General features: G+C 40.9%; 1 protein-coding gene across 4 annotated transcripts in view; it reads right to left on the bottom strand.

Moving 5' to 3' along the window:
• Nucleotides 1–26,071, bottom strand: part of raver2 (ribonucleoprotein, PTB-binding 2) — a 122,145-nt gene extending 96,074 nt beyond the window's left edge. For all 4 annotated transcript variants that reach the window (XM_021324317.2, XM_021324318.2, XM_012878007.3 and 1 more), the window contains exon 1: nt 25,754–26,071. In XM_021324317.2, the coding sequence (XP_021179992.2) occupies nt 25,754–26,035 (282 nt within the window). In that variant the 5' untranslated portion in view covers nt 26,036–26,071. The remainder of the gene's footprint in view (nt 1–25,753) is intronic.
• Nucleotides 26,072–27,986: the final 1,915 nt, after the last annotated feature.

Here is a 27,986-nt window from a genome sequence, read left to right as displayed (position 1 = left end):
AATAAAAATAATTGCGTTACACAATATCAAATTTTCAATTTTGACATGTTAAACAGACTCTGAACTTCTTATTCAATCAGAATCCTGAATCCTTTTTAACTCATTCGATGACTAACGAATCCTAACCCTAAATTAGTCCGTTGTCTAAAGTGTAACGTATGACACCAACTGTTTTCATATTAAAACCAAAAGAAAAGTGCAGATGAGTCGCAACAAAAGATCAGAGCCATGCAGTGAGATCAAGGTCTATTTATCCTCCCATCATGGGAAATATTTAACAACGGTGAACTGATATTTTTCCTTTCAACTTTTTAAACCCAGTCGCTTGTCACAGTTGGCCGTTCACACTGAACCTGGTTCGGCTTGAGGTTTCTTTCTCTTCAAGAAAAGTTTTCCTTCCCACCTTCACTAAATGCGCGCTCTGTCTGACGGATTGCTGCAAAATCAATCTGTATGATTTGATTGAATCAACTTTTGCAAAAAAAAAAAACCTTCAGATGATGTATTGTGAAGTGGGGCTAAATTAGTAAACTGAAGAGTAAGAATCACAAAATGCATCACAACTGTACGATAACCTTTACTAGAAATTAAATAACACCTTTATCCCAATAAGGCAATTCAATTTACTCCATCAAGTCTCATAGGCACCTAAACCCATCAATAGCAGGAGAGAAAAGCCTAACATTACCCAAACCGACCTGGTTAACCTTTGTACCAACTTATTTGTCTCTGAGCACCCCTTACACTGGCAAGCAGCGAGTGATTTTCTGTTTTTATACACTACCTGTTCCTGATTGCTATCCCCATTCTTTAGACCGACCTCAGTCATATTTAAACTATTAAAGCAATGTTTGCCACTATAAAAAATAGACTAAATTGCCTCCAAAAGAGCTGAAATGATAAAGCTTACAAGTTCTTAGACTTAGACAAACTTTGTTATTTTGTATGTACAGAGTGCATACAAAACGAAATTTCGTTGCATACAGCTTACGACAATGTAATAAGATTGCAATTGAAATAAAAATAGCATTACAATATAGAGTGCAGCAGGGATAAGTATGTAACAATGCAGGAGAAAAACAGTTTTTAAGAAAGTGTGCAGAAGAACATTCCACCATGTTTATAGTGCAAAGATAAAAGGTGCAAAAACAAAAAGGCATTAAAGGTGCAAAAATGCAGTAAACGTTCAGTTGCGTGATTTTAAATCTGAATCGATTATAAAACTTCAGCAACGGTGGCAGTGCAAACTTATGATGCGAAACGGCCATAAAAGTTCTGCCAAAGAAACGGGTAAAAGCTGTCAAGATCATTTTAATGGAAACAAATTACGGACTTTTCTTTCACACAAGTAGCTAGTTGTTAATAATAAAAGTGAATTTAGGAAGATGAAACCCTTTCTTTTGGCAGCCCCATCAGGACAGCAGCACTCCAAGCCACACGAGAGGCGAAGGCTGACGCATCAAAGCAGTAGATCAGTACCCAACTCTCCAGCTCAAATGTATTTGTCTCTTTAGCGACTGGATATGATGAGGTGGGAAAAGACAAGAAGATGCAATCGTACAGCAAGAGAGGCCTCCATTCTCGCTCCCTGAATCCTCTCTTGGCCTCACTACCTTCCTTTTAAGTCTTCCAGCGATGTAGCTACATGGCTTCTAGTCTACGGTCTTAATACATCGCATAGGAACAACTGTCTTTTTGTTATCTTTATATGTTATAAAGTTACACGTCTTCGCGTGACTTTGTTGTATTGAACAACGCTTACAGTTCTAGAGGGTGAAGCAGAAAAAGTTTGGCTCAATTAGCTTAGAGTTTGCAATGTGTTCCAAAAACAGATCTCCGTCTGCCTCAGTTTATTAGGTCCACTGACGTTTTACTCAAGACTAGAGCGAAAGCACCGATATTTTGATGTGTGGTTATATATAGAGGTTAGAACTGGTAGAACTAGAAGTAGATCCCTCATTTAGCATATTTTTTCCTCATATAAAGAATGCAAAGTGTATAAACAATGTATAATGGTAACCAGGTAATGTAAATAAAGTATTGTTCATAGCAGGAATGCGAGACAATATTTTAAGTGTTTTTCTCCTGTTATCGTCCCAAAACGATCCAGCAAAGACGGCATGAGAGGAAAGTTACTGCAGGTAACATACTGACTGCTAAAAAGGTCTTAAAAGGATTTTACTGATAAGGAAACTGAGCAAACCCTCCAAACAGGAGACCAATCACCTAACTGGATACATCAGGTTAAGAAAGACATACACCTGCATTTGGATCAGTAAACCACCCAGAACTTCATTAAAATCATTTTAGATGTAAATCTGCCAGGGGTTATAATTTTGGCACCAACGGTGTTCTTTTTTACTTTGTGTAACTTTGAACTGTGCCGCGTACAGGGAAGGAACAGCAGATATAACGCGGGGACGTGAGATTTATGAAAGAACTTGAATTTATAACGTTTTCCAAGAACAGGTGAGCCTTTAGAGGACACTGCTCTTTGTTGTCACTAAATGTGTTCGATATTAAGTGCACTCGTTCACGGCCAGAAAAGAAAGGGCATGTTTTCTGTTTCTATTCAGAGAGGAAAATAAAGACATGAACTCTGCATTGTAATAATGATGCAATTTAAGGCCATGTTCTCATAAGTGGGTGAAAGCAGGTTTGTCGCGTTTTGGGAGAGAATGTGGGCAGACTGTCCACGACAGCTTATCACATTATTTTACATAATTAAATATCCAGAGCAGTAATGAAAACAAGTATTGGTGATTTGGTACTTTTTTTTCTAATCCGTCTAAGCACCAGTCAGCCCACTTCTGTACACAGAGCTGACAGCTAACACATCATAGATCAATGCATCATTTCAGAACAATTTTAAGATGCTATTGTCTACCAAGATTTTCCTCTGAAGAACCTTTTATCCGCACCATGTTTACTGCAAAGCACTGGAAAAACAGAAAGCATCAGACAAGTGAATGAATCCATATTTCAGATTTCTTTTTTTTTATTTCAGACAGAGACTTCCAGAGCACTCTGTAATACTAAGACGAGGTTAAATTAATCAACTGAGTGCATTACTCTGCGTAGAGCCGTTTCAAAGTGAATCCCTTTGCTTTTCTGCACTTCAGCTGAGCTGAAAGTTTGTTTCTCACAACATGTAACAAGATATTTAGAGACTATTTTTAGAGCCCAAACAAAAGCCGCTTCTCTTCTCAGCTTCACAGTCTCAGACCGAGATGTTACTTTATTGGGTTTCTTCAGTCTTTAAAATTTCAGTTTACATTTTTGTACATTCCATTTTTGAACACTTATTATTTTTTTATCCAGACTGGCCTTTGGTCATTTTAAAGGTTTGACTAATGTGTACCTGAGGGAACCCAATAATGCGTTGAAGGTCATGTTGAGCAAAGACAACAAAACAGGATATCACACTTTGAATAAAGCATTACAGAAGACCAAGAAATCTGTGACTGTGGTTGGTGGACAGCCACTCGACTCTTTACAGTGAGGCTCCTGCTGCTGCCAAGCCACTATGCGCCACTCAGGAAATGCAACAACTACAGGGATGGCTCAAAAAGTTAGAATATTGTAAAAAAAAAAAAAAAAAAAATTCAATTTGTGTCCCTCATTTTAGAAAGTGAAATGCATCACACAGCAAAATATTTAAAGTCTTTATTTCTTGTAATTTTGATCATTACCGTATTTTCTGGACCATAAGGCGCACCGGATTATAAGGCGCACTAAATATTCTTCCCAAGTGTGTAATATCACTCCGCCACTTCCCTCACACAGCTTTCTCCTGAGAGGGACAGCTCTCCGTCTCTGTCGGGAGGACACAGTAGCTGGACTACACTGCCCCGTTTCTAACATGAGGCCGAAATAAACGTAACTTTTATATTGAATTAACGTACAAAGTTTATTGTTGCTAGCGCGTACTCCGGGTGTGGGCTGCCTTAAATGAATGCACTTCTAGTTTAGACATTACAGTCAGGCAGTGCTGTAGACAGCTCAGGGGTCCTATCAGGTAGTGACTGTACCGTAAAGCTCCATTGAGCGGAGCGGCTTCGTTGCTTATCAAAGTCCTACTTACACATTTTAACAGATTTATGAGCGCATTGTACCACATAAAAGTAATCAATAAGCACAACAGTAGTCACATATAAAGCACAATTCTTGAGAATATTTAAGAATTTTAAGTGCCACCTTCAGGCCATCTGCATTAGTGGGTCTGGTGTCTCATCTTCCGCTTAACAACAGCTCATAGATCCTCTGTGGGTTCCAGTTTGGGGGGGGGTTGTTGCACTATGGTGATTGAACCGGCTTTTTTAGTCCTGCTGATGTCCTGCAGCATCTCCATAAAGCTTGTTAGCAGAATAAACAAAGAATTTCCTTCTAGATGGCTGCGTTGATTGTGGACCAAAAAACACAGTGGACCAACACCAGCAGATGACAAGGCACCCCAAATTGCCACTGAATGTGGAAACGTCACACTGGACATCAAGCAATCTGGATTCTGTGCCTCTCATCTCTTCCTCCAGACGATGGGACCTTGATTTCCAAATGAAATGCAAACTTCACTTTCATCCAAAAGGAGGACTCTGGACCACTAAGCAACAGTCCGGTTTTTCTCCTTAGCGCAGGTGAGGTGTTTCTTAAAGTCTCTGTTACATGAAGAACGTGAAATGTGCAGCCGGTGTGTAGGATTCATAGTGGCTCCAGCCTCCGTTCACATCTTGTGATACTTTTTCCTTCCTCTCAACTTTCTATGAATACGCTTGGATACAGCACGCTGAACAGCCAGCCTCTTTGGCGATGACCTTTTGTGGCTTGCCTTCTTTGTGGAGGGTGTCTTCTGGCTATCTGTCAACTCAGCAGTCTTCCCTGTGAGGTTTTGAATTAATTAGGTAATTAGGGTGTTTCCAATATTATATTTTTAAAGACAAAAATCAAACTTACAAGAAATAAAGGCTTTACATACTTCACTGTTCTGAATCTATACAAGTCTCCCTGAGTGAAAATATAGAACTTTTTTTTTTTTTTTTTTTACAATATTCTTATTTTTTTAGACACATCTGTATGCCATTTGGTTCACTATATACAAATTTCAAGGCTGCATGTGTACATAACTCTGTCCAGATTCCCTCTGGGCGCTCAACATGGTGGTTAACTTTATTCCCCCCGTTGAGGGCAGTTGACCAAAGCACTTTTCCCTGAGCCAAGCGGTTCTGTAAACATTTCCTGTTCATTCTTAGCAATAACAATCACTCCGCAGGCCCGAACATTTGAAAAACCTGACATTTCAAGTCAGTTCAGCCCGTATCGCCATGAACAGCCTACAGCCCATTTCTCTGCGTGCATGTGTGGGCGCACGCTTTGCTGGAGCATGAAAGTACACAGCCTCGAGAGCACATGCCTTGATAAGGAATGTTACGGCATCCTGATCTTGCACCTGGTAGAACTACATGTAGGTTTAAGCACAGAAAAAAAGAAAAAAAAAAGAGAAATCACTAGTACTCCAAACAGCTGATAATGACCTTCCCACCCGTCTGCTCCATGATCACTACACACCGCCGCCGCCTCAAGCTGTAATTTACTGCTTAACAGCTGCAGAACAAGATGAAACGCACCATCGACCCCGGCAGCCTTATCTAAATTGTTATTCCAATTTAAATCTACTGCTGTGAAATTCTGCTCTCAAGCATGTACATGTCCTTTAACCGGATTCACAATCCTAAAGTTTGATATGCGTGGATATTCAGATTGAAACTGAGGTTGCATGAGAAAGGTAAATATTGGGGCGTGGGGGGGGGGGGGGGTTACAGGTGTTAATGGGCCTTGGGTGTCCAGAGGAGCCGCAAAACCTTAAGTTCCTCATCACAACACAATGATGCTGAGTCTGGTGTCTCGACACAGCTGACTGGGAAACCCGTGCATCATTAAAAATGTTTAGAACAGAAAAATAGGTCAAGTATGACAGCTGTACAAGTTGTGTTCCAGTGTACAAAAAAAAAGTGCTACTCTTTTCTTTGTTATCTTCACCTTCGTTGAAGGAATAACCTCAGGTTTCTTTCCATCAACAGCTTTTCTTCCCAGCATGGAACTTGGCAGAACGTCTCAGTTGTTTCACTTAATTCAACTTAAAATCAACTTGGTGTCTAGTAACAGGCCTAAAATGCTGTTTCTCACTATCAATATGTCCTGTTTGCTTTTTACTTATACAAACAATGCAAACAAGTTTTTTTTTTTTACAACTAATTTCCAACCACTGACATTAGCAAAAAACTTAAGGTGACTATTAAAAATGTAGTTTATTTCATGTCAAGATTCGGAACAAAGCTCTGGAAGGACGGCGCTCACAAAACCCTATTAAAACGCCGGCTCCATGTGAATTATCCTGTACAGCTCAGTTAGAATGATGTCACAAATTAAAAAAAAGCCTCCGATAACCCTGACTGCGTCCGTGTGCACACCCTTAAATTAAAATGTTGTTTAACGCATTAACACAGTGTTGGCACCGAGTCTCCGAGTTCACACCAGCTGGCAACCCGCTCCAATAAATCTGATTCACCTGAAGGAGGTCAAGGTAAACTTTATTATCCCAGAGGGGCGATTTGTTGCGCAGACAGCAGTCACATAAAACGAAGCGTGCAACAACATTTAAAAAAGAAAGAAAGAAAGAAAACCTCTGAGTTTATCCTCACATTTTCAAGTTCATCAAGCTGAAAGCGGCAAAAATGGAAGATTTTTTTTTTTTTCCCAGTCTGTTCACTCCACAGCTTGTATTATGTGTTGCTGGGGGCTTGTTAAAGTTGTAGGAAAAACGTCATCAGTGAAACATGGTGGTGGCAACATCATGCTGTGGGGTACCTGGCTCAGATGGAACTAGACTTTATCAAGGAGATTAGAATAAAAGTTTAAAAAAATGCCAGTCAGGTTCAACTCCAGACTCTCTGATGTCGGCTAGAAAGCTGGAGATAGAGAGATATCTTGGGTTTTTTTTTCTGCATTCACATACAAACACACAATGTTCTGGCATTTCAATAGAGGTATGGTTGGCCAAGTAAATAAAAAGGGATGCTGACTAAAGAAAACTAAATGCTGCAAGTTATTTGAAAGCTGCTTCAACAAAGTATTTAACATCAACATAAAATAAAATGTCTTTACTAGCAGAACATTTAGGTTTTGGCCGGTCCTAACCAAATTTTAGAACCAAATCTGACAGGAAATAAATGAGGGCTGTCAACAACACAGTTACACAACAAAGTTGGTGCAGCCTTTTCTCCTTCAACTGATTGTTCAGTCAAAATGCATTAATTAAAAGTCACTTTATACGACCAGCTCATTTGAATTAACCCTTCTGAAAGATACTTGCTTCTGATCTGGTTGTACAGCTCCATCCTGCCCAGGCCCAGTCTAAGGATTGAGCTTAATAACAGAAGAGGGTTTTCCTCAAAGGAACATCTTAGCAATTTGACAGAAGGCGTCGTCTTCCAACCAAAACTCTTAATGTCTTTTCCGCGGCCTCCTATCAAGTCCCTGTCCTGGTTTACAGAGCCCACACATCACAGGCGAGGCCCATTAGCCTAATCAAGGCGCCAGTCCAGACGGTGCATTTGATGCTTCAGGAGATTTGAGCGCCAAACAGAACACAATTACGCCGCAAATTGTTTCTGTGCAAACAGAGTTTACCAAATCAAATCTGTAGAAGCTTAACAAAAATCCGAACGCTAAACTCTTTCATAATTCCATTTTAGCCGTTAATTGTATGTTTGTTAATGTCTTGATAGTTAATTAAGAATTATATTATTGCGATTACTGGTTCTTTCAGTGACCGGATGCAGTATAACAGTGCCATTATTAGAATAAATATGTTTCTATAACATATTCTCTTCATAAAGTGTGAAATTTAGGCTCCATAAAAACAGAAGGTGCAAACCACACAGGTAGATTTTTGATAGAGAGGAGAAAAGTCTTCTACTTTAATTAGACTGAGATTCTTTTGAAGACATACCGGTGCTTCCCGTGCAGAGACATTAGTAGGACACGATCTAAAATCTATTCTCTACATATAAGCTCATTCTCTTTTTACTTTTTGCTTGATGAGACGTTTTTTATCCCGCGTACCACTCACTAAGTCTATATACAGATCATGCTTTTTTACAGAGAGACCGTGAAAAGCGACGGAGGAGAGAAAGAGGAGACGGATAAACAATTGGGATTTTCCTCCTCAACGCCAAGATGAAGGATCTAGGGTGAGAAACATGCTTACTGTGAAGTCTGCTCACTTATTAAACACAAACACAAATTCTCCTTCTGTCGTAGCTGTTGAAAATGAGATGGCTCAGCCCTACAAAGTAACAGCGTGCTATAATTTCAGCTCTGCATCTGCAGGAGGGAAAGGTGTGGATTGGAGGACAAACGCCCTGGGTGGCCTCCTTACCTGAACTAACTGTGTCCTTGACCCACTGATGGAGCTCTGTATGTTACAGAGAAAGGAAAAGATGAGAGGACGGCGCTCAGGACACATTAAAGCAAACCTAACTCCTCAACAAGATCTAATCAGATTACCAGGGAGACGTTTAAGATTTTTAAGATTAAGATAGGGTTAAAAATGTTTTCTTTCAGTATTCAAACACACTTGGGTCTGACATAAACTGGTCTGACTTTTTTTTTTTTTTACATTCAGACCTTCATGTTCTAAAGTGGCTTTCCTTCGTCTGTTATGGGCAGAAGATAACCATGCCTGTCTGCTGCTAACGGATCCTAAAAGCCTCTTATATTCCATCCCATATTTGGTAAGAACCGAGCGCCGTGTCTGTCTGTGTTTGTGACAGGTGGCTCGAACCATGCACGGCACGGATCACTGGCCCGTTAAATGGCTGCCAGGAGAGCCTCATGGAAAAAACTCGCACACACCGCAAGCAGACGAGCACAGACACAAGTGTGCAGATGTCCTTCCTCCTCCGAGCGTCTCCTCCGTCTCCCAAACGTCGCCTTTGTGCCGTCGCACCTTGAACAGTGTACGGCAACCTCACACTCCAGGCACACCTGGTACTCCCTGCTTTACTCGTCGTTAGGAGTCCTCTACCCATCGTTTCTCTTTTGTTTTTTCTTAAAAGTACGGCTTCATAAAATCCCTTAATCTCTTTTTTTCCCCTCATCTCTTCACAGCTTGGCAATGGTTTGGTTTCACTTAGCTTTTTCATAGGTGGTTGTTACGTTGCTGAAAATGCACACCAAATTAAATCCTGTTCCTTTACTTGGTATAAAGGAGAAGGTGATATCTTACTCTGTTGTTTACTCCTCATCCTCTCTCCATCAGCTTAGTTAAATGAAAGCTGGGTAAACACACATGGTGAAACTGAAGCTGTGAATAAAGCCCAGCACCGAAACAGTTCAAAAACGTTTAAATTGGACCAATCAGTAAGGGACCAAAATCTGAGATTTACACTATAAGTGGATATTTTGGATCTTTTTGAAATGTCCTCTGAAGTTATACTTTTGCAGGAGACGTTTTCCCAGCCGAACAATGTACGTGGTACCACACAAAAGTTGGTTGGCGCTACTGGATGCATCAATCCACCTGATTAGCTGTGACTTAATGGTCCGCTCCGAGTCCAACAAGAGGCGGTACACCCGAATTGTAGATGCTCTGTGTGAATAAAGAGAATATATATATTTTTTAGACTTATATTGGTGAAGATTCTCAGCCATCCAGGTCATGATCACATGTAGATTCACCTGGAACTGATGGCCTCAACAATGGAGCGTCGTTAGGCTTTTTGAAAGTTGAAACCTGAGTCCTCCTCTTGTATTTAAAGCTGTTTTTCTCACTTTACGTAAATGGCTTCCTTCACCTTTCTCTCAAATCTGTCTTCTCTGTCTAAAATGTGAACATTTTGGCCCTCAAACGAGTGTTCTTTGTCCTTGAGGTGCAGGTAGACAAAAAGTTTGGATTCTGAGCCTAACTATTTTTTAGACATAGATTTTTCTACAAAAAAAAATAAAGAAAAGAATTCTCAAAAACTGTCCCACTCAATATTTGGGCATTTAGTGAACATAGTACTTTTGGTAATTCTGACTGATCTAAAAATGGACATGTGTATCCAAGTATCTCTTTTTAACAGCTTTTTTAAATTTATGAATTAAATTAATATAAATATGTAGACCCTACTTTGTTTTTGGACTCATAAATATTAAACGTCAATTTTAAACAGACCAAACAAATAAAACTGAAAGAAATTATTATTTCTTTAACACATGAAGATAATGTCTCCATTAAAATGGCAAAAGCTGCATTCAAGTGTATCAAATCATATGCACTTAATTATAAGTCTCTGGCCTTCAGAAAGAAGACTGCAGCAGTTTATGATACTGGTAAGGGATTCAAAGAGCTGTGAGTAAATCCAAAACTGGCCTTTGCCACTGTACAGAAAACAGTGTAAAATTCACTTTTACCGTATCAACATGAAGAACAAAATACAGCAATATAAAAGTATTTTATATACCAAATAAATGCATCAGATGAATTGATGTTTAACTGAGTAACGCTTCCTGTTTGTGTAAAGCCTTGGTGCATCTTCTATCTCCAAGTGATTTTTCAAACACGTCAATGAACAGGTGGAGTTGAAAGACCACAAGCAATAAGGCTGTAATTATTATATTTGCAGCTTTTCCACCAATATGCAAATATGGAAGAGCATTGCCGGCGTAGTTTGCATCAGTGTTTTCCCTGCTGCGTCACGGTGAAATGTCACGTGGTTTGGTCAATCTGCTTTTTTCCCCCCTCCAAGAAATCTTTGCTTGGTTTGATCTCTGCGAGGAAAGAATAGGTGGGCAGAGGGGAGCAGGTGGTCTGCCCTGAGACGGGACAGATTCTGCTGTCAGCCAGTGTGACCCCACTCCCCTCCCTCCGCTCCACACCCACCAGTCTCTGCGTGGCTCTGGCCCTGAAGCGACGGCGCTCAGATTGAAGGATTTTTCTTCTTACGGACAAAAAGTCACTCACTTTGAACACATCAGAGTCCAGCTGTCACAGTATTTTGCAGATATCCATCATTTCTGTGGCTTCTGACTTGTTGACTGATTACAGAATGAGGTCGATTTGTCAAAGCGATAATGAAATCTGACAAGAAAATAATAGAATATATCCTTTTATCAAATTTGTTTTGTTAATATGTAAATCTTTCCAGGTAAAGTTGCGTCAAACAACTACAATGTTTGACCAAATACCCAAATGGTGCCCTGCCTGCTAGCAGGATCATTAACCTTTGTACTCATATCAAACCCTTTGAGAGGAGGGTTTCACTGTAATGTTTCATTGAGAATAATATTTGTAAAAAGGAAAAGAAAACAAAAAAAAAATATCCTGCACAATATAATGCAAATTTGTCATTATTGCAATAACTATGCACACAACATGCATATGTAATGCTTTGACACTTAGAAATTAACTATCATAATGAATTAATTCATACATTTTATATAATTATTAGGGTCCATGGATTCAGGCCCTCTACTTCTGAAATCAATTTGGTGCACAATGTTTAATGCGGCATGAAAATGTAACAGAAGGTGGTCAAGTCTTAGGATACTACAAGTTGTTTCATTGCCATAACACCGTATGTCAGCAAGGACCAACTCTGTAAAAAACGTTTGTTGTTAACACAGAACAAAATAGATTTTCCAGTAGCTGGATAGACAGTCCATTAGGTGGGGTTTAAGTTTACTATCAACCCAAAACAAACAGATATTAACAAAATGATTTATTTTTCACTCTAAGCAAATCTTATTCATGAAAAATACTCAGGGTGAAAAGAAAGTATCTGTGACCTACGACCAGAATTACTTTTTAAATGAGCAGGTATTTCAAAGAGTTCCTAACAATATTAAAGGTTGGGGGAAAAAATCTGCCTTTGAAACATCAAGATGAAGACATGGACGATTCCCGAATCAATTAACCAACAACAAAAACTCAATTGTTGAGTTATTCCTGAAAAGGTGGAACGTGAAGAGCCGCAGGTTCGCCACCCGGACCGTTTATGATGAACACAAGGAAACATGCACTGCACCCAGGAGCCTTCCGCACAACAGGGAAAATGACCTGGAAAAGAGCCACACCATATGCAGGCTGTGTCAAACTAAAATTAAAAATATTATAAGGACCAAGAGGTGGAAGTAAAAAAACTGACCGTACCCGGCGCCAACAATCAAAGGGCCACGAAACAAGCGATATCAAAGCTAGAACTAATTCTAAAGGTTACTGAAGCTTCTACCAGGAAGAATTTGGAATCACTGGCTAAAAAGGCTAAAAACAATGGCTTTTTGAGCTTAAACTGCTGTTTAGTTGTAGAACCCTGCCTTGAAGATTCAGTATTTCCCTCAGGTTGTGATCCCCACATGGTAAAAACAAGATAGAACAGCTAAACAGCTTTGATACAGGTGCATATTTTGTTTCGAGTCAAATCGAGTGAAACAGTTAAACTCTTCAGTTTAGAGTTTACATTAACATTTGCGATAGTATAACAAAAAGAGTTTCCTGTAACGTCTCCCACCAAAGGATCGGCTTTTAGATGCTTTAGGTTTTTATTAAGAACCAGCCATTCTGACCATGCGAGACGCTAAAAACCAGTTGTTTGTGTGAACTCTTTCATGATTTTTTTTCTTTGTTTTAAAACCATAATGTAGTATTTTACAGCAGCTGCCATGTCTCATAAAGACATAGAATGACATTGTCAGTTTGACTATTAAAAAAAAAAAGACCAGTTGTGTTGTGTTCCTTAAAAACAAATCTGAAATTGCTAAGATCGATACTGGCGAGTCAAAGCTTGTAACGTAAAAGAGAAATCAGATATGAAGCTATAAAATTCGGATTGGGGAATCTTTAAAAAGACGTGTTTATTTTAGTCACATTTCATATCCTAGTGAGGCATTTCTTCTTTCTTCTGCCAGACTGGCAGATTCCAATGTTTCCAAAGAACAAGCCGACATACTAGATAGAGCTTTATGATCATAAAGGGTTAATTAACAAAGACTTGACGGTTTATAGCAGGAAGCAGTGCTGTGTATAGTTACACCTGGTCATGATTTTTGTGGCCTGGCTGTACTGCAGTCTGGATTAGAAGTGTAAGCAGCTTCAAGATGTCTAGGTTGTCTCCCACTGACCTGATTTTCGGCTCTTTGAGTCAAATGGGCCCAGCAGAGTCTTTCCAATCTGACACAACCGTCACATCTGACCGTTATTCCCGGTGTCAATTACACCCTGCGTCACGTAATCGCGGGGTTGTGATCGCGGCGGGGCTCCCCTCCGCAGGAAGGTCAAACACAAGTCAAGCCCACATCAGAGTGACTGTGCCAGCTCATCGCGCCATCATTAATACCCTGTGGTGGAAACCTGCGGCGCTAACGTATAAACACCCAGGCAGGAGCGATGCAGGGCGGAGGAACCGGCCGGAACCGAGGCGCTGGCGACAACGCCTTCAGCCATGACACGCACGCATGTCCGCAAAGTAATGGCAGCTTATCAGAACAGAAGGCAAGTAGCACGCTAACTCAGTTTAATCACAGCAGAGCGAAAGGGGTAGAAAAAAAAAAAACATGAGCATAAGGAGTAAAGAGGATTTCCTTTTGAAAGATACAGACTCCTCTCAATGAAAGAGATCCCTGCTAGTTCAACCAAAGAAGAAGAAGAAAAAAAACACTTTTCCTCAATATCACACAAACCCACACGCTCATTATTTTCCTTTAGCCTTTTATCCAATTAGTATCCTATTCACTTCCACTGCACTTATCCAGTCAATCCTTTTCTTTCGAGGTTACTTTCAAACCTTTTATCCTGTCAGCACAATTCCGACCTCTGCCATTTGACAGATAAGTTTTGAATCTCAGCGGGATCACGTGGTGTGAAAAAAAAATATGACGGCCTATTGTGTTATCGGGTTACAAAAAAAAAAAAAAAGCTCTTCACGCCGATTTCTAGGTTAACCAAACGGCTCCTGCTGCTTTTTCAAACCATAACCAGCGAAGCAGTTGAGACGAGCTAATGCCAAAATACACAAATTACGTGAACGATCTAGTCAACACTGCACCGTAAACTCTGCTCATTATTTTATTAAAAAAAAAAAACTATGAAAAGATAAACGTAAAATGCACAAAGCATAAAATAAATCCCACATATTTACACAAAAATGCTCTGTTGGAAATGTACTGATCCGGCTTTTCCTGGTTAACTCTGATTTCTGGTTTTCTTCTGGACTGGTACCTTAAATTTTTTTTTTAACGGCAACAGATAAATGAGGGAAAAATGTGCTGTGTCCTTAGAGTGTACTTTTGAATCCAACACAAAACAAAGTAATTACATGATTCCCATTTATGCAAAGAATGGCTCCCTAAAATGTATTTCATTTTTAATACACTCAAAAAAAGTACAAAGTACACGCAGTCGATTGACAAGCTGAAACATAGAAAACCCTTTTTTGTATTAATACGTTAACTAAGTAGTGGGGAGAAAATCCTGAATTCCAGTGTTTTTAATATTAATAAAAACACAACAGGTCGAGGTAAAAATGGCCATTTCTGATCTCTGGCCAATTAACTGGTGTATCACTAGCTTCTATGCAATGAAAGAAAGAAAAATAGATGGCTGCAATATGTGAGAATAATTGTAATTTGCTAATTTGATAGGAAGGCAAATTATGCATTTTTACTAAACATCAATATTGTTAACCTATAAAATACAAAAAAGGCTACTGCCATATTGGAAAGTCCAATATTTGACCTTCCAGGACAGAACAGAATAATGTACTGATTGTCCCTGCAAAACAAAAGCTATGCTAAACAATCTTTTAAGCGTAACTCCTCAAGGTAGAGTTGCAAAATTGCAAATATAATAATGCTGTCAATCAATAAAAGTTATATAAAATTTGTCATTAAATAAATAGTACCGTGGCGAACCACTAGGTGGCTCCACTCACACAGACTTCAGCAAGTTGACCTTTAGAGATACGTGCGTGTGTGTGTGTGTGTGTGTGTGTGTGTGTGTGTGTGTGGGTGGGGGGGGGGTATTCTACATAAACATTATTTTAAGTAAAAAATCTAAATGTTCAAAGTGGAAAGTCTTTGTGCTTAGAGCTGTAGAGGTTCAGAAGGCACTATACTCCCCGAGGAGTGATCAAGATGGGAGAGTGGAAGAAGGCGATTGTCCAGACTGCGTAGAACCACATATGATGCTGGATGCAGAAACCTGAACATCCCCATTTTCATCCTGACCATCTGCTGTAGGCTCTTTCTGCCTGTAGCAGTCCATTCTTGCAGCCGATGCCTTTGTACAGACCTCAAAACGAAGGGTCAGCCACCAGTAAAGATCCTCTGGTAAATACACTCGCATGGATTTAATGTTTGCATCCCCCTCGTCTTTACACCACACTGTGAACTCATGGATCGCTTCTATATAGCTCCTTTAGTTGGTACCAGAGACCAGGCCTACGGTGGTTCAAGGAGAGCATTCAAGGTGTGCAGTCATGTGTGTATAAAGAGGACTGGTCTAAGAGCGAAGCCCTGAGGTACACCGGTGCTGAAAGTGATGATAAGATAAATGAGAAAGTCAATTCTGTAGCTGAGCTAGTTGATGACCAGCAAAAGACGCAATGCAGGTTAACATTGCAGCATGGACAGAGTGAGTCATTTTAATGACTTTCAAATTTCCCAAAAAAAAAAAAAAAAACATGTTACATTTTTAACAAAAATGTGGTCTTCAAACAGGTTAGTGCACATACAAAATGTCTTGAAATACACCTCAAACTGAAACACACCATTTTTTTCTGGTTTGTCTAAAGGTTGCACTCGGTTTGCAAATTTGCACATCCAGTAATCCAATTTCAAGCTAACACCTTGGCCTGGAACATGCCACAACAGGCGTATTTTTAAAACGCGCGTGACTAAACGGAAAAACCTCAGCGAAACCATGCCACATTAAACCGGTTCAGTTATAGGGAGAGCACAGTGGCCTGGAGGTGAGACGAGGGGACGGAGGCTGCCCACCGTCAGGAGTCGCACGTTGCCTGAACATCTGTTCCCGACACAGACGCACCGCAGCATGGAAAGTGAAGAGGAGGAGGAGGAAGTTGCAGAGAGAACGGTGTTGGCACACGATGCTTGAATCTGAATGCATCTGGGCTCACTAGTATGGGGGGGGGGCGGGAAGAACTAGACGCACATACCCATGATGGCTACACAGGCACACATGCCTTTTAAAGGTGTGTATCTAAAAAGCAAACCAATAAACTCTGATCAAACCGCTATCTCATGTTGACATAAACGACTACTACTACTTTTTTTTTTTTTTTTTTTTTTTTTTTTTTTTAAGTCTTGTGGATCTGTAAGCTACATTTTTACACTGGTTGCTGGACTTTTATGAAGTATGTTTTTTAATCCAAAGTAATAAAAAAAAAAAAAATAGGAATCCTGCATGGCTGATGGTGGTGGAGGCAAATTAGATCGCTAAATTTAATATGAAGCCGCCATTTTATCCGCTGAATGAATCATGGGACGACCCCTGCAAGCTAGTTCGGGCAGTCGAGTGGAGCCGCGCTGCCGCTTCGCATGTGAGCCTTCTCACACTCTACAGCAGGGGTGTCAAACTAATTTTGGTTTAGGGGCCGCATTCAGCTTAATCTGATCTCAAGAGGGCCACACGAGTAAATTCATTGCAAGATTAAATAGAACTAATAAAAGTGGACTTGTTGTTGATTTTTATATTAAATGAATTTCACTTTTACACAACATATTATGAATAACCTCAGTGTTTTTTAAGAAAAGTATGTGCAATTTCAACAATACTTTTACTCAGTTAAACATTTACTTGTGCATTATGCATAAGAACTGATCACAGTGATTATACAATGTTGAAAAACATTTATTCACATTTTTTGGAACTTAAAAACACTGTCCTGCATGACAAAATATATCAAACAGATAAAAATTAAGAAATGATTTGAAATCAATATTCCACATATGAAGCTCAGTGCTACCATCTGCTGATTAAAACACAGCGCCCCTCGTGGACAATATAGGAACTGCAGATTTTCAATTAAACGAAGTACATGTTTTTTCAATAATTGTTTTATCATTCTCTTCCTTTTATCTCCTCTTTCTTTCACCTTTTCTTTTTTCTTCTTATTCTTCCTTTCCCATTGTAGTGTCCATATGATTTGAGATAATCCCCGCATGAATCATAATAAAACTATTCACATTCATAAATCAAGCAGAGCACTATGGCAAAAGCAGTACTGCTCCACTTGTGAAAGTCAAATCTGATGAGCTCTTTTTGACATTAAGACAACAATTCTTATTGCCACATTGTCAGACAGGACACACTTTTTTTTTTTTTTTTGAATAATGATAATGCATTTAGGCACCGGGCCGGACTAAATTGTTCTGCGGGCCGGAACCGGCCCGCGGGTCGTATGTTTGACACCCCTGGCTCTACAGAATATATCAAGCGTGCCCTAATGATGCAGGCTGCAAACCTCCAGCTGCAGTCTGCATATCATTGGCTGCTGTTGCTCATCACTTGCCATGTAGAAGACATGGTCGGGGGGGGGGGGGGGGGGGGTACAGATGCATTCAACACTCAGTTCCATGTTGAGCAGCATGGCCGCCAAGTGACGGGATCAGAGCCTATAGCTGGCAAACTTTAACTGAAACTGTATTGCAAAATAAAGATCTATTTCAGCTTACACGTGAGTCGTCTGACTGAATTATTTGAATGACTTCATGGTCCCCCCCCATCTCTACTGGATGCTGACACAAAGCATGCATCTCAGCCATTTTTCCTAATGCAGCTCAGCTAAATAGCTCCAAAATGAAATCAGCAGCTGACTGAATAAATTCAATGTATCGTCCTTTGTTCTGTGGGCTACGTCTAAAACAACAATATCATGACTATTGATTTCTGCGTTTCAGACCATCGGCTTCTGCATCCATTTCGCCGCTCCTTAACACATTACCCGACCCCCGTCCATACGGAGGTTTGGGCAGGTTGTTTAGCAGGTGAGGTGACGGCGTTAAAAAAAAAAAAAGTAAACAGGGTTTCAGCGTTTCCAGCGTCAGAGATGTTTGATGAATAAACAGATGACTCTGGATCAAGGAGGGGTGATCAGGAACCGACAGTAAAACAAACAGGACATTCAGCGCTGGGAAGTTCAGCGCGTTGACAGATTTTATCTCATCTCCATTCAAACTGCGTGAAACCATGTAAAATATCTTTTATTCTGATCGGCTGGCTGCTCACAATTCCCGCTGACGTCGATCAGCACTCACTTTGAACTGAAAAGTAGTGCTTTTTGTAGCAAACATGGTGGATGTTAACGTTCTAATCACTTCTCCCCAAACAGTGTCTAAGCTTTATTACTGGATCAGCTGCTGTTTTTCTTTTCTTTTTTATATCTTTTAAATTCATGTTTGCTCTGCTGTCTTCTGGTTTCTCTCTGGGTTCATACGGAACAGCTGTTTATGACACATGATGCTTTACATATCGATCTTTGGACACTTACCGCTCACATTGTGCTGTATTTATTTATACAGTATTTATTACTGTAAACCTAAAACAGTATTTTTATTTTCCTGACCAAACTTTGCAGGTGTTTAAAGTCCTGTTCTTCAAGTCTTAGTGCATTGACCACTGGTCTGATGTGTTGGTCTTTGCCTCCTATGTGCACCATCATACTGGGTCAATTGATTTCAGTTGTTTATTTGGTAGAAAACTTGGTGTTCTGTTTGGTCTTTTATGGGATTTGTATTTGTCTTAGATCATGTGTTATGGCTTATTTTCCACTTCCACGTTTTTTGTGCCACATAAACTTTGAACTTTTTTTGTTTGTTTGATATTGCATAATGCCAAACTGTTTGTTTGACAACTGATTAAAATTCCTTGTGCAGCAAAGATGACAGGAAATGACACGTCATGCTGTAACCCTGCAAGCCAGAGTGAGCCGTGCATACGGTATTAATAATTAAAACTTCAATAATTAAACTGGGAAACCTCTGCTTCCAGTGCTGAATTAGATAGACCACGAACATTTTTTAATAAATATAGAACCGATTTAGAACAAAAGATGAAGGCCATTAGAGAACCCTTCAGCTTCAGGTAGTTTAGCACATAATTAGCGTCCATTTCTGTTTCTTAAAAGAGATGTGGCTATATCCTGTTTTCCCTGTCCATTGACAAATTATTTAATGTCAGAGTAGAAGTTGAAATATTTCATTGCAAAATAAGAGGCTCCTTTAACAGCCCAACAGCCTGTTATCTTTTACATTCATGGCTTCTATGAGCACATTTATTATAAGATCTCAAGCTTGTTTATGCTGTTAAAGGAAGAAGGAAATATATTAATATATTACTATATGTTTCTGTCATGATGAGATATTCTTACAGAGAAGGTTTTACCTTTTTTTCCCCAGGATAGTTTTTTGAATAAAGCAGGATAACATTTAGGTCCTGAAAGTGTTTATGTAGACATTTGAGTTTGACTATATAATTTTGACCATCTATTTGTTGGAGAAAGTCATCAACCAATTGAAGCTTGTGCACTTGTGTTCTGTTTTTAAGGACTCTGCACCTGTCAACGGGTATTTTGGACCACTCCTCATGAGCAAACCGCTCTAGTTGTCTCAGGTTTGAAGGACGCCTTCTCCAGACGGCGTGTTTCAGCTCCTCCTATAGATGTTCAATAGGGTTAAGATCAGGGTTCATAGGAGGCCGCTTCAGAATACTCGTATAGACGTTCTTGGGTGGTTCTAGCTGTGTGTTTTGGGTCATTATGCTGTTGGAAGATCCATGACCTACAACTGATACCAAGCCTTCTCACACTGGGCAGCACATTTCACTCCAGAATGCCTTAAAAGTCTTGAGATTTCATTGAACCCTGCACAGATCTGAGAAACAAATCTAAGAGTCTCCTCCACGTTTCACAGTAGCAACCGTGTTCTTTTCTAGGTGGGCTTTAGTTTTGAGTCTGTGAACATGGAGCTGATGTACCTTGCCAAAAAGCTCCAGTTTTGTTTCATCTGTACAAAGGATGTTCTCCCAAAAAAATTAGTGGCTTTACATTATGCATTGTGTAAAATTCCAGCCTTACTTTCTTATAATTTGCTTTGAACAGTGGTGTCTCCCATGAAGCCCACATTGGCTCAAACAATGACGGATGGCTCAATCTGACACTGATGTACCCTGAGCTTGGAGTTCACCTTTAATTTATTTGGAGTTTGTTTCTCCTTTCCTTTACCAACAGTATTCCATTGTAAAGTTTGATGCATCCAAGAAATGATGCACATTTGGGGGTTATGTTCTTGACAGAGAGACCAGTTTATTGTGTTCTTTAACAAGTCATTAGAACGCTGTTAAAGCCACTTAAGGAAAAAAGATCTGCCTCACATCGTCACCACTCAATAGACCCACAAAGTTGTTCCGTTTTGACTCCAAACCCAGCGCTTCCATCCTTTCTGCACTGGTCGTCCTTCTTCCCCATCCCCCACCCTCTCTCTGAGATGAAGACTGTCAATAGACCATATATTTGACACACTATACCGTGCACTCACACTTATCCAGTCTGCAGCAGCAGAGCGCTGACTAGTTTATGGCTGAAGGGGGAGATGGAGTTGGATGGAGGCTGCCGAGTTGAGTCAACAGGACATGATAGACGAGACACTGGCTTTTTTTTTTCCCCCCATGCACAGATCTGAACGCTTAAGAAACATAATGGAATTTAAGCATTCAATCAGGACCAAACAACACAAGCATGTTGACGCTGCGTTTTGGCACAGGCTGGTACAAGATTCTCGTGGTATGTGAACCTTGAGTAAAAATAACATGGTTTCACTGCTTTACTCTGTTAAACAAAGATTTTACCTGATCTGAACAATTTTTAATTACAACAGAAAAGTGACAACTAGTTCGACTGCTGCAGAAATAATACAACATAGTTGCAGTTATTATATTTACGGTAGTATATAGACTTAAAACTATAGAATAAATACCCTTTCCTGGTAGTTTTCAGCTGCTTATTGCACAGAATATGATCCATTTTAATGCTCTGCTCTTTATCGAGTAACACAAAGAAGTTGGCTGCTTCTGTGCCTTTGAAACAGTGTTGCCTCTCACCTTTGTAGCCTTCAGGCCACGTCAACGTTTTTCCTGATCGGAAGCAGAGCTGCACAACGAATCCAAAAACGTATCGTTACTGGACCACCACTGTATATGCGCAACCCAAACTGCCGGGACCGCTAATTAATGCCACGCATTCAGACTTTCTATGCCTGTAACATATTTGGCAATTGGTTTTTCATTGGCAAAACAGCCGAAGTCGCCCAAAAGCTACTTTTTTCAATGAAACCTTGTTGTTAAATGAGGTTGAGATTTCCAGCAGCCGGATAGACTACTCATCCTCTGGGGTTTGTGTTTGCTATGAACCCCAAGCGGAATTATAATAAAAATGAATTCAAAAGGAGTTCATTTATCGCATGAGTTATGTTATCTGAACATTCAGCCATCTTATATATCACATATCGCATCTTTTCCTCATATTGTGCAGCCCTTTTTCGAGGTATGTCCAAACAGGCATGTTCGCGTATCTTGTGGCTGTCGTGGCCTTCTTTCAGCCAGCTGGCCAGCAGTGTGCAACAACAGCTGGGGGGTTGGGAGGGGTGGAGGTGCGCCGCATCACATTATGCTCCATACAGTCAGTTCAGCCTTTTCTCTCAGTAAAGCCATATGAATGGTATGACGGCACATTTTAGCGGTGTTTGAAACAGGCTTTTTAAAACTCTGGTAAGCCTTATGTTCAATATTTCAGCGTCAAGATGTCGTGGTTCTTTTTTTTCTTTCTTTTTTTTTTAATATATATTCTCCTTCAGAGCCTTTCTATCTGAAACAGTCCTCTGAAACAGTAGCTCCAGACATAGTTGCATTCAGGAGCCCGGGGCAGGCTGAAGAGACTCACAAGCCGCTGAAACTCACGCAGACAAACGTCAAAGAGCCCAACGACTCCTTTAAATCGACTTCACGCTGCTCTGCCTTTCTCCACGCTCAGCCCGACACACGGACGACGTCGGGAAAAAAAAACGCACAGAGAAGGATTTCCACGTCGGCTGCGACTTTTCCCCCGTTCTCTTCCCTCTCCTTGTCATTTCTCACACACGCCACGCTGTCATGCTCTTTCACACTCCCTCTCTCCTCGCACTCGCGCACACGCACCGACGCTCCGGCTGAGCGCTGGCTCTCCTTGGCAGCGAGCCTCTGGAAGAAGAACGCTCGGCGCTGCGAGCCTGAAGGAACGCACGCCATCGGCGCAGGCTCGACACGCTGCCTCCCGGAGGCCTGCATGCTGACACCAGTGATGAACGACACTCAGCGGGGGGGGGGGGAATCAGAAAGGCCGTGAAGTTATTAAACAGTGAAGTCTGTGCATGTAAAACACACAAAATAAGGCTTTGACCTTAAGTAACAGGGTCTGAGAGGAGCAAATTGTTTTGGACGTTGAGCCTACCTGTCATTTCCAGTCTTCACTTGGTATTTGTGAGAAAAGTCTGGGGTGGATAGAATAGCTGGATTAGAGAGGTGGAGGAGACCCGGAGCCAGGAGGGGGAATCCAGAGCAGGCTGGACAAAGCTGAGTCTGAGACCACCTCCAGGCTTGGCCGACTTGCTGAAATGCTGAAACCACAACTTCTGCTCTCTACCAGAAACACCTAAAGGAGAATCTCCGACCATCAGTTTGGGTGAAGCACCTTTTGAGTTCTGCAGCCGGACAGTGATCCGGATTCGGTGTGGCCTAAATCGGATTCAGACGTTGCGCACTGACCTTAAACGGGCCGTTCATTCAGGAAAAACCCTTCAGTAAAAAAGAATTCTGCAAAGAAGAGTGGGCCCACATTCCTTACTATCAACTATCATAAACACATGATGGCTGCCAAGGTTGCAAAATCAGATCTTAGGTTTAGGGGCATTTAGTTACCTCTATTATGTTAAAAAAGAAAAGAAAAAAAAAGAAATGGGAAGTCTGTCAGACATATCAGTTGATTGCAACACTGCTGCACATGCACAGTGAAAACTGGAAAACTAACATGCAGTGCGCAGCAACAGGTGGGGGAGGAGCCTCTCAATGTTACTGTGTGCTTCATGCTGATGGAGAAATCTCAGGTCACAGCGAGACTTCCTCCATACTCTCATTGAAGGTACTCTTAATGAGGATGCCGCTACATTTTTCTCTGACATAAAACTATTTGTAACTTTTCAGAAGCTTGCGACGCATGGACACCGGTAAGTGATCCGTGTCTAGATGGCCAACAGGAAACCTGCTGGAGTTGTTGTTCTGTCTACCCATTTTACTCTCACTTACGGTCAGGAGATCTGTATCAAGAGCCAAAGAACAGCTGAACTTCTGCTAAAGCAGTAGTGGCCAAACTGGGGGCCAGGGGGCCATTTCCGGGCCCCTGGATAGACTTTGTGGGGCCCTCGACTGCAATTCCACAATTATTTGATGCTGCAGCACACATGAGTGATGCAGATGGTGGCTATTTATTCTCAGTTAAAGCAAAATTGTTGCATTGAAGTTTTTTTTTTTTTTACAATTGAAAATGTTAGGTACAACACATAGTATCTGTAATTTTATAGTATAAATAGGACCACATTTAAATTTTACTCAAATGCAGACTTTAGTGCACCAAAATCAGCTTTTTATCTTTTTTTTAAATTGGCTAGATACAGCAACTGTTTTCAAAAAAGGCTCCCTCAAGTCCTGTTCCTATTGCGGAGAATAGACAAAAACATTTTTATTTCGAGTCCAAAAGAATTAGCAAAATGGATGACCATCTTTTTATAGGACAAAAGATGCAAAATCCTTTTAAATTTTGAATCTACAATGATTTACTCATCATTACATTAATTAAAATAGTGCGTGATCATAATTTGTGGGGAAGGGCTAGAAGAAGTCAAAATCATAATAATTATATATATATATATATATATATATATATATATATATATATATATATATATATATATATATATATATATATATATATATATATAAATTCTTTTTTTTTTTGGGGGGTGGGGGGAGGGGAATCTTAGTTATTTTATTTCCTTGTCTTGGTCCTCAGGTACTTTTCACATGACAATTTTGGCCCAGGCTTGCTCTAAAGGGTTCAGCCTTAGGGATCGGCTCCACGAGTCAGATTATCATGAAAATGTTCATTTTGATTTGGACCATTCTAGGTGGAAAATGAAAATTAGCATTAAAGTTTTCAGCAAAAATATGAAGTGCTTAAATATCCCTCGAGAACACAGCGAACCAGACCCGACTCCACAAATCCTCATCATCCTGGAACCTTTCCACTGAACCTCAAGTCTCTTGGATCCGGGACCTCTAGTGAAACCTCTGACACGTCTCTGGTTCAGGGAGAAGCTAAACACAAGGAATCAGCAAACTGCAGCCTGTACCATGCAAATCAGTCATGAAGCAAGCACTCACACAGAGACTACGCCATGTGAAACTCCAAGAAACTCTTGAATTAGGGGTGCTTCTCAAACAACTCGAGCTATTCCCATTGCTTGTGCAACATTTTAAACCATAGCTTCACTTCCACTCAACTTTCTATGACACTCTGTGGACCGTCATCTTCAACACCAGCAGTTTTCATAGCTTAACCAATTATGTAGGTTTCGACATGGCGATAAAATAACATACCTGTTAAAAAAATCTTCCCTGTGCCTGTGGTGGACTGAGGACCAGCCAGGCCCCACTTGTTGAGCAGGGGGGAGGATGGATGAATGGATGGATGGTTAAAATCCATTTCTCTTATTAGGTTACTCTTAAAAACTGGCTTTAAGGTTTTTGTTAGCTGTAATCATCGACGTTAAAATAAACGAATGTTTGAAATCACTTTGCGTGAAATGAATCTACATAAAGTTTCACTTTTGAGCTAATTTATTGACATGGATTATCTTTTTGGTATAATTTTTCCATTAATTAAAATCTATCTGTATATAGACTCAGGCCTGGTCAGGGAAAGCACTGGGAACACCCAGAGCAGGCAAGAGATGTTGAGGAGAGGGATGCAGGGTTTTCCCCTTGGGCCCATCTCAGATGGATAGATGGATGGATGATTTTATTGTCAGAAATGTAAGGCCCACTGAAATATGAGAAATGGTTGCTTTAAATGAAATCCTATCTGAAATTTCCTCCATTTCTCTGTTCATTTAGTCACTAGTCCATTAGTCTCACAACATTTAACTCTAAAATGTGCAGAAATTAACTGGATTTTTATCAGTCCATCCGTTTTTATATATATTTTATTTTTTTTTACTAGAGTGATAAAATGTCCAGCTTGAATTAATCAAGACATTAAGACAATCACTAAGTGTTTTAATAACGGGATTCCAGTGAGTTTTTATTATTATTTCAAAGTGCACAAACATTCTTTAAAGTTGCTTTAAAAGTTTCCGTCTCAGTGGGGAAGACCTTCATGCATGACATTCAATCTGGTCGCCATCGCCACTGGCTTTTATGAACGACTTTGTCATAAACCAACCATATTTTCCATCCGTGCGCTTTCCAAAGAGCGCCAGTGGACGCAAAGTGAACCCCAGAACCGCGCAGTCCTGTCTCTCTGCAAGCAGCGCAAAAAAACAAAACTGAACGCAAACTGCGCCTTGTTACTTTTTTTTATTATTTTTTTTTTGCACCAGTTCCCTGCCGGCGTACCTGGTTGGAGGTGTCGGGCGGCAGGTTTTTGATGAGGATCTTCCTCCTGTTGCTCAGCTCCCTGCGAGTTCTGGCCAGCCTCCTCTCGATCTCCTCCGGCTCCAGGTCCGGCAGGTCGCGGAGGCTGACGCCCGGCTCCAGGGGCTGCGCTGCGGCCGCCGCCACCGACTCCTCATCCCCCGGCTGCCTGCTGTCGGGGCTGTCCATGTCCGGAGAGAGTGCGCTGTCCCGGGTGAGAGAAGAGTGAACGCTCGGCGGCTGGATGGACGAGGCTGCCGCCATCTTGGGAAGCTGAGAGAAAAGTGTTTAAAAGAGAGAGAGAGAGACGTAGAGAGCGAAAGAGAGAGAGAGCAGGTGGGAGGCGTGTGTGTCCCAACAACCCAAAATAAGCGCAATAACACATCTAATAAATTTAAACTACTCAGATTTAGTCATTTAGTCTTCTTAGGGCTGGAAAAGTTTCCATTTTATATTTACTTTTTCCTTGTTAAACATGTTAATGAATATTGTTTTTCTGTTGTCGTACTATTCAAATTAAAGCTGCAATTGTTACATCAATTTATGAACAGTATTTGCTAAAATAAAAAAAATTATAATTTCTTTTTAGACGTAGTTAGAAAAATTGATGCGTGCACCGTGCACCTCAAACCAGTTGCGCCCCCAGCTGTCCGTTCAGTGTATGACAACTAAGATTCGTCAGAACAGGGGGTTCATCTGAAGCGCCTCATGGTTTCTAAGCACCCTAAAACTTGTGCAAACCTGATTCTAGGCAAAAACAAAAGCTGAATAAAATCACCCTCATTTTGAATCTGTAAAATGTTTTGTGTGTGTGTGTGTTTACAAAGAACTTGTTCTTCTACATTTCAGCACGTATACTTATCTAGCAGCACATTTCAAGAGAGGGGGGAAAAAAAGGCATTCAGTGCAGAATTTCTTTTAGCCACCACAGCTCTCCGTGTGCATTATGCGGCTATGAATGGCTGTGCGCCTTCCCTCCTGTCTACCCAAGTCATCCAGTGAATGCCAACCCTAGCAGCCGACTGAGCCAGCTTGCCTGCCTGCCCACCGTGGGTGGAAATCTGCTCCTGGCAAACGCAAGGGGAGCAGAGCTCCCTGCCGAGTCCTCACAATGCCTATGTAGCTTCCGCAGGCAGCGTGAGTCGCTGACAGGAACACACGCCGTAAAAAAAACCTCACATTCGCACGCCGCATCGGCACTCGTGTGGACGCACAAACCATGTCAACAAGCACACATCAACCCACTTAGGAACTATTTAGACCACAATTGAGTCGAGGCCTTTCAGAGACGGTGAAATCGGGCCCCTCATTCTCCCTCTCTCTCTCGCCATCTGTGTGGAGTGTTTCTTGGCAGATCGGAGTCCAGACAATCGCAGTTGTCAGTGGGTGAAAACGATCTCGCGGTGCCAAGTGGCTGAGCCAGTGTAACGAAGACTCAGTGACTGCGCGGCGTGTGGACTGTTTGAACGCTTCAATTAGGCGCGTACTCGGTCCACGCCGAAGCAGAGAGGCCAGAGAAAGGGCAACGTGTGTAGTTCTGTTTCGGAGGAAGAAGCAAGTTTTTTAATTTGGCTCTCTGTTGGTTTTGTTTCATTTTCAGTCCTAAAAATACAAGACGCCTCACGAGAATCACAACATCGAAGGCTTCTCCTTCCTTGTGAAACTGACGTATCTCAACACTTCATAGAATTGCTCTACACTACAGTCACGGCTCCAAATACTTGGGTGGTGTGCCTCCACCAGTTTTATGCAATCTGCACTATGATTTTATATTTGTCTATTCTTCTTTCCTATAAGGGTGTCAAGCTCAGTCAGACTGGATGGAGAGCATCTGAGATCATACATTTTCAGGTCGAGCCACTGATTCTCAATCGCATGTATGTCTGGGTATACTGGATCAATGTGTGCTTCTGTGCTTTTATGTCTCTCTTGTTGTGTCTCTGCTCTGTCTTCTGTAACCCCCAGTCGGTCGAGGCAGATGACCATTCATATTGAGCCTGGTTATGCTGGAGGTTTTTCCTTCCTGCTAATGGGTGTTTTTTCTTTCCACTGTCGCCTCATGCTTGCTCAGTATGAGGGATTGCTCTACAGCCATGAACAATGCAGACGACTCTCCCTGTGGCTCTACGCTTCTCCAGGAGTGAATGCTGCTTGTCAAGACTTTAAAGCAATCAACTAGTTCCCTTATATAGGAATTTTTTGACCAATCTGTATA

Source organism: Fundulus heteroclitus, chromosome 9 (assembly GCF_011125445.2).
Source record: "Fundulus heteroclitus isolate FHET01 chromosome 9, MU-UCD_Fhet_4.1, whole genome shotgun sequence".
Lineage (NCBI taxonomy): Eukaryota > Metazoa > Chordata > Actinopteri > Cyprinodontiformes > Fundulidae > Fundulus > Fundulus heteroclitus.
This window is presented reverse-complemented; position numbering and strand designations above follow the sequence as displayed.